General features: G+C 42.8%; 1 protein-coding gene across 2 annotated transcripts in view; it reads right to left on the bottom strand.

Annotated features, from left to right (window-relative positions):
- CIMIP4 (ciliary microtubule inner protein 4) overlaps positions 1-7,123 on the bottom strand; it is a 42,531-nt gene extending 35,408 nt beyond the window's left edge. For both annotated transcript variants that reach the window (XM_073574358.1, XM_073574357.1), the window contains exons 1-3: positions 7,034-7,123; positions 1,048-1,319; positions 820-967 (exon numbers count right to left, since the gene is read on the bottom strand). In XM_073574358.1, coding sequence (XP_073430459.1) covers positions 820-967; positions 1,048-1,319; positions 7,034-7,052 — 439 coding nt within the window. In that variant the 5' untranslated portion in view covers positions 7,053-7,123. The remainder of the gene's footprint in view (positions 1-819; positions 968-1,047; positions 1,320-7,033) is intronic.
- Between the last annotated feature and the right edge of the window lie 11,323 nt (positions 7,124-18,446).

Here is an 18,446-nt window from a genome sequence, read left to right as displayed (position 1 = left end):
TGCTCGACCCGACTTTTGGAAAAGTCGGGTTTCACGAAACGAAACGCGACCCTAAAAAACCAAAAGTCGCTCAACTCTAGTGAACACCACAGCAAGGTTTTTTATGTTTTCCTTCATTAAATAAGATTTGGCTCAGGTGATCACCTAATCAGAAGCACATTAAGTAGAATGAGATGTACTCTGGTTGGAATTCAACTGACACTGGAATGGAATGGCTGTCAGACATGTAGAGAAGCTGATATTTATAAAACTGTGCAGTGGTCTCTTAATTTTTACCAGAGCTGTACATCTCGTCCCACTGAAACCAGAGTTCAACCGACTTTCATCTAATGTGTATGGAGTCCTTTAAAGCACCCATAAGCATAAAAGAAAAGTTGTCCAAACTTTACAACTTCAGTAGAACTAAGTTACTATTTTATCTGTATTGGGGTCTCTAGACGATTATTTCAGGAGGTCATGAGGATCAAGCAATTGCAATTGGATATCTGATAGGGAGTTGTGAGAGATAGCGGTCAGCCAATCCACAGCCCAGTCAACAGTTATCTAATGTGTATGGGCCTGGTTTAGGTCAACGGTTGTTGAACCCTTGCACAACGTCTATCCTATGTGTATGGCCACCTTTAGTATAGTTTAGCCTACTCTTGGTATCAACATTGTCCTATCTTGCTTGTAGTGAAATCTCTATAGCCATAGGCTTCCTAACAGTAGGTCACTTGCATTCTACATAGATTTAAACACATCAATCCAGGATAAGACATTTTTAGAAGACTGCTCGAAAGTAGAGAAGGTTTAAGTAGGCAGTAAGAGATGGAACAAGACCTGGAAATAGATTACTACGGAGACAATGTCCCAGCTCATAGTAGATCTTGTGTGGGTAATCCTCCATGAAATAGGTCTCCATTCTCAGTCTGGGTATGTAGTAATCTTGGTGGCACTGTGTTCTTGCCTTACTCAGAGAGCTTCTTACCTACATGGGACAAGGAGAAAAGCTTCATGGAATGAGTTTGGGGCAAAAGAATGAAAAATGTCCTACACAACACATCTTACCTGCTCTGGAGAGATAAGTTGGTCAACCACGTGGCTGCCATACTTATGTCTGATGTTAGCTGGGACCAGGCTCCTGGTAAGTTCTTCACAATTTTTTATATGTGCTGGAGATGTATTACTTCTTTTATCTAAATTTCCATTTTGGCTGCTCGTAGTCTGTGGATTTGCATGGTACGAATTTGCTGAACTCATTTGAAGCTTCTTCTTCTTATGATGGACTGTGTGAGAAGATACGGATCTTAAGGGAGGTAAAGATGGGTTGCACTTGATGACTGGAAGCAAAAGATAATAGGAGATGCTGAATTTCTTTAGATTATGTTTACAGGGAGTTTTCTGACAAGGAATTGTATGGCTGAATTTTTTAGTACATTTTTGGGTGTTTTTTTAGCTTAAGAGGTGTTTTTTTTCTGCCTCGTTTGATTCATTAGTCAGATTTGGAGCGTTTTTAAAGCAGAAGCGACTCAAGAATTGACATCTTCCACTTGGGAAAAAAACAGAACCTTCTGCGCTATAGCTGTGTTTTCCTACTGAAATGAATACAAAGCTTATTTTAAGAGTATTTGAAGTGGTTTCTCATGTACATTTTTTAGCAGAATCTGCTTCAAAATTCAAGATAGAAAGCTCTGCATAAACACATTGGGTGGTTTAATAGACAACGTTTTCTTTATGGAAAAAAAATGTTTTTTTATGCCATTTTTTACTGCGTTTTTTAATCAAAACCGGCAGCCAGATATTACATGAAAGGTTACAGTGAATTTATTTTCTGATCTTTTAGTGCGTTGTTTGAGTTATTTCTTTTCCTTTTCGTTTATTTCGAGCATAGACATTTTTTTTCTTGCATTTTCCCGACTTGAGAAATCCTAGAAAAATATGCATGTTGCCCTTGTTGTAAATAGAAAAAAAGCTAATAAAAATGTTTTTTAAAATATGAAAAAGCCTGAAATTCATAACCATTTTATACACGCAGAAAAAAAATAAGCTGAAAAATTATGCGAGAAAGAGGCCCTAATGTATCACTTAAGGTACAATAGAAATATGACAATTCTGTGCCATTTAACAAAACTGTGAATGCAATGTGTTAAAAGCATCGAGATCTAAAAGTCATGTAATGAGTAATGGCGTACATAGCGGCAGCACATTTTCCATTTTCCGGTGAGTGATGCAACTTTTCTTGACGGAGAGTGGAGCAATGATAAACCTGTCTGGAATAATAAACTTCTATTGTGCAGAGATTACTGTAGCTTTAATGGATTGTGCACGTAAGTTACAACTTTTTCTGGATATATTGGGAGGGGGGGGGGAATGTGGCGCCCCCAGGGGTATGGTCGCCACACTGGCTTTGCCTTCCTCCAGGGGAGGGTAATGCCAGGCTTGGAAGCAGTGATGGGTCTCTCCAGCAGTTAACCTAATGCATGCAACACAGTTCCACTCCGGGCGACCAGGGGGAACTCTGAACCAGGATTGAGGAGCAGAGTACTCTCTGAGGGTCAGGAGAAAGGAGTAGTCAGATTGTGTGAGGAGGTCCACGTGTGCAGACGTGTGGAGCGGGGTGGAGGTTGAGCTTCGGGAGGAGAGCTCCCTCACCGCTAAAGCGCAAAGACTGGAGCCTGGTCTCCACAGTGGTATGGATACTAACAGTCCTGCCACAGATACCAGAGGAGTAGGAGGCTGTAAATGCCCTGCTCCCAGCAAAGACTTGGGACACAACAGCAATTGGATAGAGAGCCAGGACTCAGGAGAGGAGTCCCCGAGAGAGGCTACAGCTGTCTGTCATACAAGTATAGTTGTAGGAACATCTGAAGAGAGGCATTTCAGAGTAACTAAGTACTGGAGTGCTTCACACTACAAGCTCTAGGAAGGAGACTGCACAGCCCTTCTGCTGAGAGAGAATCCTGATCTGCTTCCAGGCTAACCTGCTCCAATACCATCTGTAATCAGGACCCTGGACTGCAGTTATCAAGTAAAGGTACAGAAACTACAACCGCTGTGTCTTGTCTGTTCCCTACGCTTTCGGCACTGCTGCATTGCCATGCCAGCTACATCTACACTGCCCTGGGACTACAGCTCCACCTTTACCATCTAAGCTGCACATACCATCAGTCCCAGCGGATCTGTATGCAGCGTTGACTTAACACCACATTTGCCAAACACCACGGGTGGTGTCACGAACTATTCTACCAATAACTACATCTCCCCATCACTTAAGCACCCAGGGCCACGGACCGGGTCATCGCTGCTGTGACACATCCCCCTGACACCGGCCCGATACCGAGTACCCCACAGCCCTGGGAGGGCGACCCAGAAACACATTGAATGTTGATCATTTATCATTTTTGTATTTTGCAAGCAATTTGATTCCTTAGAGAGGGATTTCTACTAATTTATCATTTCCAATTTAAAGCGAATCTGCTGTCCCAAAGTGCAAATTAAACTACGTAAATTTTTACATAGGGGACCTAGTGTGGCGCCCCCAGGGGTATGGTCGCCACAGTGGCTTTGCCTTCCTCCAGGGGAGGGTAATGCCAGGCTTGGAGGCAATGATGGGTCTCTCTCGCAGTCAATCTATGCATGCAACACAGTTCCACTCCAGGCCAGCAGGGGGAACTCTGAATCGGGATTAAGGGGAGGAGTGCTCTCTGAGGGCCAAGAGGAAGGAGTGAGTAGTTAGTCTGTGGAGGGTGAAGTGTGCAGACGTGTGGAAGGAGCGCTGAGATAGAGCTGAGAGGAAGAGCTCATCTCTGGAGAGAGCGCATGAACTGGAGCCTGGTCTCCACGGTTGTACGGATACTAACGGTCCTGCAACAGACACCAGAGGAGTAGGAGGCTGTAAATGCCCTACTCCCATCTAAGACTTGAGTGCACAACAGCAGCTTGGATAGTGAGCCAGGACTCAGGAGAGAGGAGTCCCCGAGAGAGGCTACAGCTGTCTGGCGTGCAAGTGAGGTTCTTGAGAACATCTGTCAGGAGGAACTCCAGTGTAACTCAGTACTGGGAGTACTTCATTCGAATAAGCGCTAGGAAGGAGACTGCACAGCCCATCTGCTGAGCGAGAAACCCTGAATTGCTTCCAGGCTAGCCTGCTCCAATACCATCTGTAATCAGGACCCTGGACTGCAGTTATCAAGTAAAGGTACAGAAATTGCACCCCGCTGTCTTGTCTGCTTCCTACCTTTCCGGCACCGCTACATCCCCGTGCCAACCACATCTACACTGCCCTGGGACTACAGCTTCACCTGTGAGGAGCTTTTACATCTTTGCTGCACCATACCATCAGTCCCAGCGGATCTGCATGCAGCGTCAGCTTAACACCTCCCTTGCCGAACACCACAGGTGGCGTCACAAACTATTCATCTAACTACATTCCACCATTCACATCTTCCTATTACTTGGGCGCCCAGGGCCACAGTCCGTGTCACCGCTGCTGTGACACATCCCACTGATACTGGCCCGGTATCGAGTACCCCACAGCCCTGGGAGGATGACCCACCTAGCATCTATGAAAATCATACCAGTAGTAAAGAAATTCCATCTGGGATAAAGTAAGGCCCTACTGGGCCCTGCCATAAAAGGGAGGCCGACGTGAAAGGGTTTGAGCCGGGAATAGAGTGAAAAAAATGGGTTTTTGAAGTATAGGAAGGGTTAAAAGTATTAAAGGAGGAGTTTGAGATCTGTCAGTGTGGGAAGGACGAGTTAGTGGGAAGGAGAGAATAAGGGGGGTTTATAAGGGGCTGTACATGAGGAGAAGGCAGCCATTTTAGGTATCCCTGAAGAAAGAAGCAATCTCCCACCCACCCTCCCTTTTCTTTTATATGGGGTACTTTTACAACAGGAGTCGAGTATGTGGGGGGCAGTATTCATTTGGCTGATTGTGGGTTTTTTGTTATAATTTTATATATAAAAAAATATAATTGTCATATCGCATGGCAAAAGGGGGAAGGTCCTTGAAGTTGGTGGTTGTGGATGGTGGTGGTATAGTGAAGGGGACACAAAAGGTTCTAGATCCCCCCAAGTGGACTCAAATAAGTGGTAGCAGGTAGTGGAACTTCCATGTTAAGGCTGGAAGAGCCTGCGTTAGTCATGTATGTGCACACTGACACTGGAGTAGCCCAGCGGTGCACACAGTGTCAAAGAGAGCACTCTCTGATCCCTGGCTCCTATCTGAAGTCTTCTGGGTGTGTTAGTGTAGTAAGCAGCGGCCGCAGACAGGAGTCAGGGATCAGAGTGCGCCCGTACTGACACTGTCATCATTGGGCTTCTCCAGTGCCAGTGTGAATAGGCATATGGATTGAGTTCAGGCAGTGCTCGCTTTGAGCAAGCGAGAGCCGTCAATCAAGACCAGGGAAAGTGCATTATATGCAAATGGAAGGGTGTAACAGTGCAGTCAGTGTTGGCAATATCAAATGTACACAAAAGCACCCTCATTTGCATATGAAATGAAAGTTGATTTCTCTGTCACAAAATCCCTAAAATGCACATGCTGGCATGTTTTTTTATAGGGCAACACCCCCTCTATATAAAAGTTTAAGTAATTTAATTTGCATTTTGGGGGTGACAATCTCCCTCTAAATGGTTTCCCAAGCCCATTAGCTACAGTACTAATCCAGTGCATTTCAAGTAGAATAGTCAAGAAATTTAACACATCAGAGATCAAATAAAAAATCAATTTTAAGACCCCTATAGACGTTAGATACTGTAGATGCTTATCTCCACTGAGAATAAAATGATCGGCTGCTGAAATATTGCAGGCTAGATCCTACTCTCACCTAACATCATCTATTGAGAAAGCGTCAGGATATCAATGAAATTGGAAGACTTTCTTTTAAAATTTATGGGGATCCCTATTATTTAGTCAGATTAAGAAATGACATAGCCTTAAAGTGGTTGGCTACTACTTTTTAATTGATGACCTATCTTTAGGATAGGTCATCAATATCTGATCGATGGGGATGCGACACCTGGCACCCCTGCCAAGCAGCGGTTATCGGTACCGGCGACTAAAAGTTCTCGGATACTGCCGGACCACAGCAACTCCGTCACTTCTAGGATGGGTTCTACAGATATACGCCCAGGTTTGATTTATAGTACCTGGCCATGGCCAATATAGTTTTGTTGGAGCTCCTGTTTTCCAGCAGCATCTGAGAACTTTTGGCAGCTGCTGGCAACAGTTGATCAGTGGGAGTGCTGCGTATGGCACCCCCCACTGATCAGATATTGATGACCTATCCTACTGGTAGACCATCAATAAAGAGTAGTGGCAAACTTCTTTAAGCCCCCAAAACACATTGGACAGCTATCTCTCCCAACTCCTGCATGCTGACTGAGCGCTCCCGTGTTCTAGACTCTATGGCAGGGTTCCCCAACTCTAGTCCTCAAGGCCCACCAACAGATTATGCTGTCAGGATTTCCTTAGTATTGCTCAGGTGATAATTGCTTCACCTGTGCAATACAAATGAAATCCTGAAAACATGATCTGTTGGTGGGCCTTGAGGACTAGAGTTGGGGAACCCTGGTCTATGGCACAGAGCCAGTGCAGACTTTTCTGGCAATGGCTTATCTCTCCACTAAAGAAAGGATTGGCTGTTGATATTTCAGTGGCCAGATTCTTTTTTCCCTCGATGTAGGCCATTGTTGGACATCCGGGAGGCCCCCTTAGATATTAGCTACTTGGCCTACTTTTGTCCAGTGTGTATTGGGGCCTTTACATCTATATTTGCCATTTCTCCAGGAACATTTGGGAGGCTCCTAGAGATAAAAACTGATATCAAAATTCTTGGTGGTATATAAATGACCCAAAAATCTGGACATCGGGACGTTCTGCACATCTAGTTCACTAGCATACTCGGAAATACCTCTTGTGTGTGCGCACTCGCCTCTCAGTATACTTGTTAGTGACTGTAGAGTTCTGAATCATTTGATTTAGAAGTCATGTAAGTTTTGCTATGAAGACAAGAGGAAAGGGTCTGTGCCAGTCAGAGTCTCATCTCACCTGAGCTTTTAGCCTCCATTTACGACGTCCGCAGACGTTCAGCACAGAAGCGAATCTCTCAATGCTCATTCTCTTTCACCCATTACACCGGTTGCTAAGAAACTATTTTGTTGTCGTCGTTATGGAGAAGGAACAGAAAGAAGAGGCCAGAATGTCAGTCATCACAATTCTCCCTCTTACCTCTAGATGGCGCTGCGTCATAGCAGTAGAAAGCGCAGTAATTCATCAACCCTTCCGACATCTCTAGAAAATTGTACTGGGAATTGCAACCCCAAAGTTTATTAAAAGTTAAGTCGATTTTAATAAAAGTTACGATTTTCTCTATTTGTTATTCGACAAAAAGTCAGAAATTTTAAGGGGAAAAAAATTCTAAGCTACACTTACTTCCCCACAGGTTTGGAAATACATCTGAATCCAATATGAACGCTCTCAGCTCAGTAATGTAGGTTGCGTCCAGATTCTTCACTAAGGCCGGAGTCACACTGGCGATTAAAACGGACGAATGCAATGCGATAAAAAATCGCATTGCATTCAAACCCATATTATTCTAAGGGGCAGCTCCCATCATGCGATTTTTTATCGCATCCGATCGTCGGACCGAGACAATCGCAGCATGTTGCGATTGTCACCGATTTTCGGATCGGATTCGACAATGCAAGTCTATGGATGCGATTAAAAATCGCATTGAAAATGCACCACATGTGTGACTTGCGATTAAATTGCAAGACTTCTCTAGGTCAACAGCAAAGAGCATCAGGCATTGGCATTGGATGTCAATTTGATGCTTAGATGCGAATAAAATCGGTTCCACGCCGGAAAATGGGATGACAGACGGATCCCTGGACAAGAATTCTTTGTGCGATTTCGTACCGTTAAAATGGGACCAATTTTTTATTCGCTGTGTGTGACTCCAGCCTAAGGGCAAAGATACAATTTGCTTAAAGGCAGACTATTTTGGCAAAATCTGGCTGTAATGAACATTATTTTCATCTACCGGGATCAAACGACTGCCAAATTTACAGATATATAGGGAAAAGTGGTGCAGGAGCTTCATGTGAATGGAATTAACCCCACGGACGTACTTTGATAAACCTGCCTCATTTACTTTTTGCATTACAGAATTGATTTTCCACAGAAGTGGATGTTACTGGCAGAAGCCATCATTTAATACTGCAATTTATTAATCTGCACTACTGCAAGTCGTCTGCAGCCAGAACATCCTGAGTCATTGGGCAATAATCCAATGCTAGGGCCAAAAACATTTTTTTTTTCTATTTTTAAAGTAGATTAATTGACCCTATTGCCTTTTACAGTGAGGATTCATAGCCATGCAATGAACTTGGTTATTAATTCCAGAAAATGATTAGTCATAACTAGAGTTGGTGCGAATCAATTGGCACGTCACAGTCCATCGGCCATGACAGTAATCTGTGGGTGCTGGACAGGAGCAGAGATCCTCCTTTAAACCCTTTACCCCCGAGCGTGGTTTGCACGTTCATGACCGGGCCAATTTTTACAATTCTGACCACTGTCCCTTTATGAGGTAATAAGTCTGAAACACTTCAATGGATCCCGGTGATTCTGAGATTATTTTTTCATGACATATTGTTCTTCATGTCAGTGATAAAATTCCTTTGATATGACTTGAATTTATTTGTGAAAAAAAGGAAATTTGGCAAAAATTTTGAAAATTTTGCAAGTTCCAACTTTGAATTTTCATGCCCTTAAAATACAGAGATATGGCACATAAAATACTTAATAATTAATGTTTCCCACATGTTTACTTTACATCAGCACAATTTTGGAACCACAATTTTTTTTTGCTAGGAAGTTATAAGGGTTAAAAGTTAAACAGCGATTTCTCATTTTTACAACACCATTTTTTTAGGGACCACATCACATTTGAAGTGACTTTGAGGGGTTTATATGATAGAAATCATCCAAAAGTGACACCATTCTAAAAACTGCACCCCTCAAGGTGCTCAAAACCACATTCAAGAAGTTTACTAATATTAACCCTTCAGGTGCTTCACAGGAATTTTTGGAATGTTTAAAAAAAAATGAACATTTAACTTTTTTCGCAAAAAAATTACTTCAGATCCAATTTTTTTTATTTTACCAGGGGTAACAGGAGATATTGGACCCCAAAAGTTGTTGTGTAAATTGTCCTGAGTATGCTGATACCCGATATATGCAGGCAAACCACTGTTTGGGCGCAGGGCAGAACTCTGAAGGCAAGGAGCGCTGTTTGACTTTTCAATGCAAAATTGGCTGGAAATGAGATCTGACGCTATATCTAGTTTGGAGAGCCCCTGATGTGCTTAAACAGTGGAAACCCCCAACAAGTGACACTATTTTGGAAACTAGACCCCCCAAGGAACTTATCTAGAAGTGTAGTGAGGACTTTGAACCCCCAAGTGCTTCACAAAAGTTTATAACTTATACCCCTAAAAATAAAAAATCATATTTTTTCCACAAAAATGATCTTTTTGCCCCCAATTTTTTTTTTACCAAGGGTAATAGAAGAAATTGGACCCCAAAAGTTGTTGTGCAATTTGTCCTGAGTACGCTGATGCCCCATATATGCAGGTAAACCACTGTTTGGGTGCATGGCAGAGCTCAGAAGGGAAGGAGCGATGTCTAACTTTTTTCAATGCAAAATTGGCTGAAATTGAGATCGGACACCATGTCGCGTTTGGAGAGCCCCTAATGTGCTTAAACAGTGGAAACCCCCCACAAGTGACACCATTTTAGAAACTAGACCCACAAGGAACTTATCTAAATGTGTGGTGAGCCCTTTGAACCCCCAAGTGCTTCACAGAAGTTTACAAAGTAGAGACGTAAAAATAGAAAATCATATTTTTTCCACAAAAATTATCTTTTCGCCCCAAATTTTTTTTATTTTCTCAAGGGTAACAGGAGAAATTGGACCCAAAAATTATTGTGCAATTTGTCCTGAGTAGGCAGATACCCCATACGTGGGGGTAAACCACTGTTTGGGTGCATGGCAGAGCTCAGAAGGGAAGGAGCACCGTTTGACTTTTTCAATGCAAAATTGGCTGGAATTGAGATCGGACGCCATGTCACGTTTGGAGAGCACCTGATGTGCAAAAATAGTGGAAACCCCCACAAGTGACATCAAGTGCTTCACAGGATTTTATAACATAGAGCCACTAAGATAATCTTTTCGCCCCCAGTTTTTTATTTTCCCAAAGGTAACAGGAGAAATAGGATCCGAAAAGTTGTTGTGCAATTTCTCCTGAGTATGCCGATACCCCATATGTAGGGGAATGCTACTTTTTAGGCACAGTGCAACGCTCAGAAGGGAAGAGGTGCCATATTGGAGTTCAGATTTTGCTGGAATGGTTTGAGGGTGCCATGTCACTTTGGCAGAGCTCCTGACGTGCCAGAACTACAGAAACCGCCTATAAGTGAACTCATTTTACAAACTACACTCCCCATTGAATTTGTCTAGGGGTGCAGTGTTCATATTAACACGACATGTGTGGCCAAAATGGCTGAAAAAGGTATAGGTGTTAATAGACACTATGACATTGATAATATGTAGGCTGCAATCACACGTGGCAGCAACAATGCATTTTTTTTCGTGTGGTCGCAAAAATTCCGCCGTTTTGACATAATTTTTTTCTACAGTTTTACTGAAATTGCGTACAAAATCACACTGCGGTGCTATGTGTGAATGCAGCCATAGGATAGGTCATTGATTTCAGATCAGAGGGGGTCTAGCACATCCCATCAATCAGCTATATTAGGCTCCAGTAGCATTTGGATGTAAGCAGTGTACAGAGTCAGACACCACAACTCAGTGGCCATGCATCCTTATGCTTTCTTCTTCTCCAGATAGGATCTAGCTTACCTCTAATTAAAACCTATCCCTTGCCCAATTTTTTTGAGGCCTGTGTAGGCACATAGAGAGGTGAGTCAGTAAAGTTAAGTTGGTTTCTCACAGACCTATCTCAGCTGAACATTCCGGTTTGGCAAAATGTCTAATGTGTATCAGGTCGCCGGCCAAATGATGGGAGGGAGAGATATGTTGATCAGGTGTGTCTGATTTTATACTGCTGATCGCTTTGTTCTCCCTGATATAAGCCGCCGGCCAATGTATCAGTCAGCAGCTTTCTCATAGAGAACACGGGAGCCTACCGCCGAGTGAGAGCTCCTTTGTACGGGACAGACAGCTGACATGGATGTCAGTTAAAGGGTCTTTTGGCCTACAGCCATCTAACGCATATTAGCGACTTTGGTTTCCATCCAATGAGGATTGGCCGGTGCATAGGGTTTGTATATAACGCTCTGTTCAACACTAAGTTCAGACACATACGCTGCTCTCTGCTGAACACTACATCTAAGTTTCTTCCAGAATCTGCAGAAAGCAGGATTCCAATTGGAAACCTGACCCAGCCATCCACTTCAGTGAAACCGACGGAGTCACTTTGGACACTTTCTGGCCTCCGTCCTCACAGGATTCTTCTTTTTCCAATGTGCATATAAACATTACCTTCCGGATTTACGTCCTGCTGCCTCCCCTGAGATTGACATTCCTTTCTTACTGTTTCCAAAATGGCAGCCACAGGCGCCAGAAATGGAGGCCGGAGAAACAGATCGCTCAACTGAGCAGAAGAGGGCAGAGTACACTCACTCAGAGTACACTCACTCCCAGGATGGAGGGTCGTGTCTAGCACACGGTGTCCGTATACTACTTACACTTGCAGAGTTAGTGTACAGCAGCCAGTGTGACGCCAGTAAGTGGACAGCGTGAGACCCTTCCTCTTTTTTCAGTGATGCTTCAGTTACTATGCAACACTCTGATTGGTGGATCAGCTAACAGCCACTGGTGATCCACCAATCAGCACTGCCGATGTTCATTTAGTACTGTAGGGCATAGCAGAGGATGGAGAAATTATCGTTTTCTTCCCTCTTTATGATCTAACTGCAATGTCTGTATCAGAATCGCAGTCTACAAAAAACTGCTGTGTATGTCTCTCACCCTTCCCCAAATTGCATACATTGGATATACCAGCAGGCCTTAGTGAGGGGACAAAGAGGAAGTGCTATAATGATTTTCTGCTTGTTGGCATAGCACTAGACAATAGACTTTAAAGTGTAACAGACATTTACATTTTTATTCCATAAATAAATAATACACATGAAAATAGGAAACTTTGTAATATATCTTATCAGAGCAATCTGCTTCTTTCTCCATCAGGACGGATTATTAATTCTAAAAATTCTCAATTCCCGGGTAAAATCTGTATTCAGTGAAGACAGATTATTGCATTACTGAGATAGGAGATGACAGTTGGTGCTGATAAGAGTCTATGTAGATGGTAGGAGAGGGGAGGAGGGAGAAGCTCTGCCTGTAGCTCCTCCCTCTGTCCTCTATACTTGGAATCTGCAACTGCCATCTTCTGTCTCCATAATGGGAAAGTCTGGGAGGAGGGAGAGGGATTGTGGAGCTTACCACGATGTGGATGAGCAGACGAATATCAAGTTGGAGTTTCTCCTGAGGGTGCCGTAACCACTGGTGTTCACAGGCAAAACGGTAGAAATGGTAAGTTCACTGGCACAAACATCCAGGATATAATACAATTAATTCTTTATTGTAAAAAATTGAATAAAAGCATAAAAATAGAAACCTCAGAACCTGATGCGTTTCTGGTGTGTAAAACACCCTTATTTGTAGGATGACTCCCAGTAAAAAAAAAGTAAAAAAAATTGTAAAAATATTTTTTAAAAATTATAAAATAAGAATTTTAAAAAGTGTATATTGTACCCATAAATAAGTATTTTTATGGGAAAAAAAAGTACACATATTTGATACCGCCAAGTCTGGAATGATCTAACCTATAAAACTGTCACATTAGTTAAGCCCTTCAGTGAACATTGTTAAAAAAAACAGGGCAAAAAAATATGCTTTTCATCATACCACCAAACAAAAAGTGGAATAAAACGCGATCAAAAAGATGACTGTAAATATAAATGGTATAGCTGAAAACATAATCTTGTCCTGTGAACAATGAGCTGCCATACAGCTCCATCAATGGAAAAATAAAAAATGTTATAGCTCTCAGAATAAAGCAATGCAAAAATAATAATTTTTTTCTTTAAAATAGTTTTTATTGTGTAAAAGCGCCAAAACATAAATTAATGATATATGGTAAATGTCATATTGCTGTAATCGTACTGATCCAAAGAATAAACATGCCTTATGAATTTTACCACATGATGTTGATTTGTTCATTCTGCCTCCCAAATATCACTTGGCTCACTTTATCTTGCATTCTACACTGAGCTCTTACATCGGGGTTTCCATGTATATCTCTGAAATACGTGATTCAGAGGGAACCCCCCAGTGGAAATTCCCTATAATGAGGCCAATGGAGGCACTGTGGATGCTGTCGGGCCTGTGATCCGTCAATTTCCATCTTTTTAGGATTACATAAAACTACGGTTGGCCACAGTTTTTGCACCTGTGAAAAGAAGGGCACCACTGAACAGAGGCCAGATGGAGTCTAGAGCAACTTTGCTGCCTCATTATAGTGATTGGATCCCTTGGGGAGTTTCATCTGAATCACGTCATGTAAATGGAAACCCCGATATAAGAGTGCCAGATAAATGTGATCCCAAATATTATGTAAACTGTTCCCAATAAAAGCTTCAACTTAATCTACAAAAAAGCAAGTCCTCACTCAGATCTGTCATCTGTTAAACGGAAATACAAGTAGCTTCTACGTTACTGGTAGCAAAAAGGCTAGGGAAAAGCACTATGGCTATTTAATTTAAAAATATGAAGATGTCTATATTTAGTAGGCCAGGAGGCATAGTAATCATTTTTGTGGAATAAATATGATTTTTTATTTTTATGGCTCAACATTATAAACTTCTCTGAAGCACTTGGGGGTTTAAAGTGCTCACTACACATCTAGATAAGTTCCTTAGGGGGTGTACTTTCCAAAATGGTGTCACTTGTGGGGGTTTCCACTATTTAGGCACATCAGGGGCTCTCCAAATGCGGCATGGCGTCCGATTTCAATTACAGACAATTTTGCATTGAAAAGTCAAACGGCGCTCCTTCCCTTCCGAGCTCTGCCATGCTCCCAAACAAACTTTTGGGGTTCAATTTCTCCTGTTACCCTTGGTAAAATAAAAAAAATTGGATCTGAAGTAAATTTTGTGTGAAAAAAGTTAAATGTTCATTTTTTTTTTAAACATTCCAAAAATTCCTGTGAAGCACCTAAAGGGTTAGTAAACTTCTTGAATGTGGTTTTGAACACCTTCAAGGGTGCAGTTTTTAGAATGGTGTCACTTTTGGGTATTTTCTATCATATAGACCCCTCAAAGTGGCTTCAAATGTGATGAGGTCGTTAAAAAAATGGTGTTGTAAAAATAAGAAATTGCTGATTAAATTTAACCCTTATAACTTCCCAACAGAAAAAAATGTTGGCTCCAAAATTGTGCTGTTGTAAAGTAAACATGTGGGAAATGTTACTTATTATGTATTTTGTGTGACACCACTCTCTGATTTAAGGGCATAAAAATTCAAAGTTTGAAAATTGCAAAATTTTCAAAATTTTTGCCATATTTCCGTTTTTTTAATAAAAAAACACAAGTCATATCGAAGAAATTTTACCACTAACATGAAGTACAATATGTCATGAGAAAACAAATGTCAGAATCACTGGGATGCATGGAAGCATTTTAGAGTTATTACCTCAAAAAAGGGACAGTGGTCAGAATTGTAAAAATTGGCCTGGTCTTTAACATGCAAACCACCCTTGGGGGTAAAGGGGTTAAATCATGTCTGGCTGTTTCACTGGAAGAGCGAATATAGGGAGAATCAAGCTGTCAATCAAAGTGTTGAGGAGTGAGAAGAGCATGCTCAGTGTGGTTACTGTTACAGCTATATACAGTTGTGCTCAAAAGTTTACATAGACCCGGCAGAATTTTTTGCTTTCTTGGCCTTTTTTCAGAGAATATGAATGATAATACCAAAACTTTTTCTCCACTCATGGCTAGTGGTTGGGTGAAGCCATTTATTGTCAAATTACGGTGTTTTCTCTTTTTAAATCATAATGACAACCCAAAACATCCAAATGACCCTGACCCTACATTGCATATTATTGTTTGCATCCATGATTCATGCATTTGCATTCAGCACCTGGCTAATTGATAACCATTGGTATATATATATTACCTGCCGTGGCCCAGCATGCATGCATACCCTGTCCTCACTGTCCCCTCCGGCTTTCAGTGTCTAGATGCTGTGGCTGACGTCAGGTCACATGCACACATGTGATCCTGACGTGACCCAACGCATGACGCTGACACTGGCCGGAATTGCGGCTTCCATGGCACCAGTAGTTCTGGCCCCCTGTGTTTTAAGCCCCTGCGCTTCACTCCTGCTATGCCCTTTGACGAAAGTTGGTTTCTGAAACGCGCGTTGGGGTATCTTCAAGCCCCTGCATCCATTGGTGTATTTTCAGGTAATATACCAGTTAACTGACTGCCAATGTTTGGTGATCCCTGTGTATTCTCATATGCCCTCTTGGTGGCATATTATTTTGCTATATGTACTGGGTTACCATTCAATTTTCAAGCCTAAGTTTGGTGATCTGTTGCTCACGTGTATACGATTCTCCTGACATCATTTGGTTAGAGTTGCAGGGTTACTTATAATGACATATATCATTCTACATGCCATACTGTCAGTTACTAAGGCCTCTTTCACACTTCAGTCTTTTGACGTCAGTTCCAAACCATCAAAGTGTGAAAAAACGGATCCGTTGCAGATTTGCAAAAGACAGATGCACCGGATCCGTTTTTTTGGACGGATCCGCCGCAGCTGCTAGTGTATGAAATGTAAAGGAACTTTGGAAAAGGAGAGAGAGAGAGAGAGAGAGAGAGAGAGAGGGAGATTTTTTTTTGTCTGTTCCAGATCATCTTTTAGGGTTAAACTGCATGAATGGAAAAATCTTCCGGGCATGCTCAGTTTAAAAAGCGGGTCCGCTGCTGAAAAAAAACGTTACTTTGTCTGTCTACTCCAGACAGCGGACGCTTAAATTCCAACGGATCCGTTAAAAAAATGGATGCAACGGATAACCATCCGTCGCTAATGTTAGTCTATGGGAAAAAAACGGATTCTGCAAAAAAAAACAAAACGGATCTGTTTATTTAAAAAAAGGGCGGATTTTGACTGACGTCAAAAGATTGAAGTGCGAAAGAGGCCTCAGGGTGAGTGCACACACTCAGCATTCACCTGCGGATTTTTCCATGCGGATCCGCAGGTAAAACTGCAGGAAAAGTGACCTCTGGTTTTCCTGCGGATTGGCCAGCAGTTTTCCCCTGCGGTTTGACACCTGGACAATGGAACAGGTGTCAAACTGCAGCGGAATCCGCAGAAAGAATTGACATGCTGCGGATTTAAAACCGCACCTCTTCCGAACAGAAAAATCCGCAGCATGTGCACTGCGGATTGTAAATCCCATAGACTTACATTGTACTGTACACTCTCTGCGGAACTGCTGCAGATCCGCAGAGGCCAAATCTGATTCCATAGGCAATCTTCATCATAGTATGAGAATAAAGTACAGACTATCAAAACATAAGTCCACAATAAGAATTCAGCACACTGAACTTCCTATTCCACTCCGGTTAATTTCAGTGAAACATGTTACATCAACTGATGCTCCACCATATAGATTGGGTACCACCTCTGAGCAGTGTTGTTGAGATTTTTGCATATATAGTGCCACCGTATCAACAGTGCTGTCTTTCCCTTTCAGTATGCCTTTGGCGTATGGGAGGAAACCCACTCAAACACGTGGAGAACATACAAACTCCTTGCTGATGTTATCCTTGGGGAGATTTGAACCCAGGTCCCCAGTGCTGCAATGGTGCAGTGTTAACCACTGAGCCACCGTGCTGCCTAAGAGATGCAGTGGATACACAGATTGGAATCCCTGCATTCTAAAAGCTTGAGCAGGAACTATGGTAATCTAAATGGTGGGTGACAATGGATCACTTCTGTTAATATTTTTTAGTGCATTTTGACTCACTAGATGATTGACTTTTTTCATATGACAATAAAAGGTTCACAACCTTGTCTGTGTGGACATGTAATGTCTCTGACCTGAATTTTTGTAATGATTTACTTTCTTCCTCTTCATTATATTTCTACTGTTGCCTTTTCTATGTTTTATGATTCTTAGGGTGTGCTTGTTCCACTCCCTTCATGTTGTAATACTATGACTTTGGCTTCCTATTTCTAATGCATACATGTTTTTCCAGATCTCCATATACTCTATATTTGCCTTCATATGTTACACTAGATGTGGGCCCGATGCTATCGCATCAGGAGGGCAGTGACATCACGATGGGGGCAGCTCTGTGGCGCTGGGGGCTGTCTCTCCTCCCCTCGTGTGTGAGAGTACGCGTGTGTAAGCACGCGAGAGAGAGTGTTAGGTGTCGGGTTCCTGCCTCTGCACAGGAGGAATGCAGAGCCTTGCCCTCTGCAGTCTCCCATTCCTTTCCGGCCACAGAGGAGCCTGCTCAGCAGAGACGTTGTTCCCAGGTCCTATTGCTGCTCTCATTGGATCGCTAGAAAGGTCCCGGAAGGACGCCGCTATAAAAGAGTTGCATGGCCGCACGGCCATGCGCTAGTATAGACTCTTATTGTATATTGTGTGAGTGATGATGGATGCATGTATCTGGTGACTGACTCATTATGACTCCCCTCCCTCTCCCATTCCTCTCCGGCCGCAGAGGAGCCTGCTCAGCAGAGACATTGTTCCCAGTGTCTTGCTCAGTCTACTGCTGTTGACTTGGTTACTGCTGCTAATCGGGGTTCAGCTATAGTAACCTGCAATAGCCAGCAGCGAGCAGCTCTTGGGACTAAGTCCTTCTTTCGGCCCACAGAGCATGCCAGTAGGAAATCCTCTCATTGGAGGTCTGAGGTCACATACTCAGGTCCTATTGCTGCTTCCATTGGACCACTAGAAAGGTCCCGGAAGGACGTCGCTATAAAAGAATTGCATGGCCGCACGGCCATGCGCTAGTATAGACTCTTATTGTATGAGTGATGATGGATGCATGTATCTGGTGACTGACTCATTATGACTCCCCTCCCTTGGATATGTATGGTATAGGGCTATAGAGTTAGAGTCAGCGCCTACTAGTGGCTTGGTCTGCGCCACGGTGCTTCCACATCTAAGCACATCACTCAGCGCCATATGGTGCCGTCCAGAGCTGAGCACCTTCAGTACTGCATTAAGCGGTTGTATCCGCCAGTGCGACGCCGTGCGCAAGTCTAGCGCTTTCCTCCATTGTTCCAGGTGGTTAGTGGCATCCTCCAGAGCGGTGCAGTTCACACATAGTGCGCTTTAGTTATCTAATT

The sequence above is a fragment of the Dendrobates tinctorius genome, unplaced genomic scaffold (genome assembly GCF_039654945.1).
Source record: "Dendrobates tinctorius isolate UK_male_01 unplaced genomic scaffold, ASM3965494v1 ptg000038l, whole genome shotgun sequence".
NCBI lineage: Eukaryota > Metazoa > Chordata > Amphibia > Anura > Dendrobatidae > Dendrobates > Dendrobates tinctorius.
The sequence above is the reverse complement of the archived record's forward strand: the minus strand, read 5'-3'. Positions and strand labels throughout refer to the sequence as shown.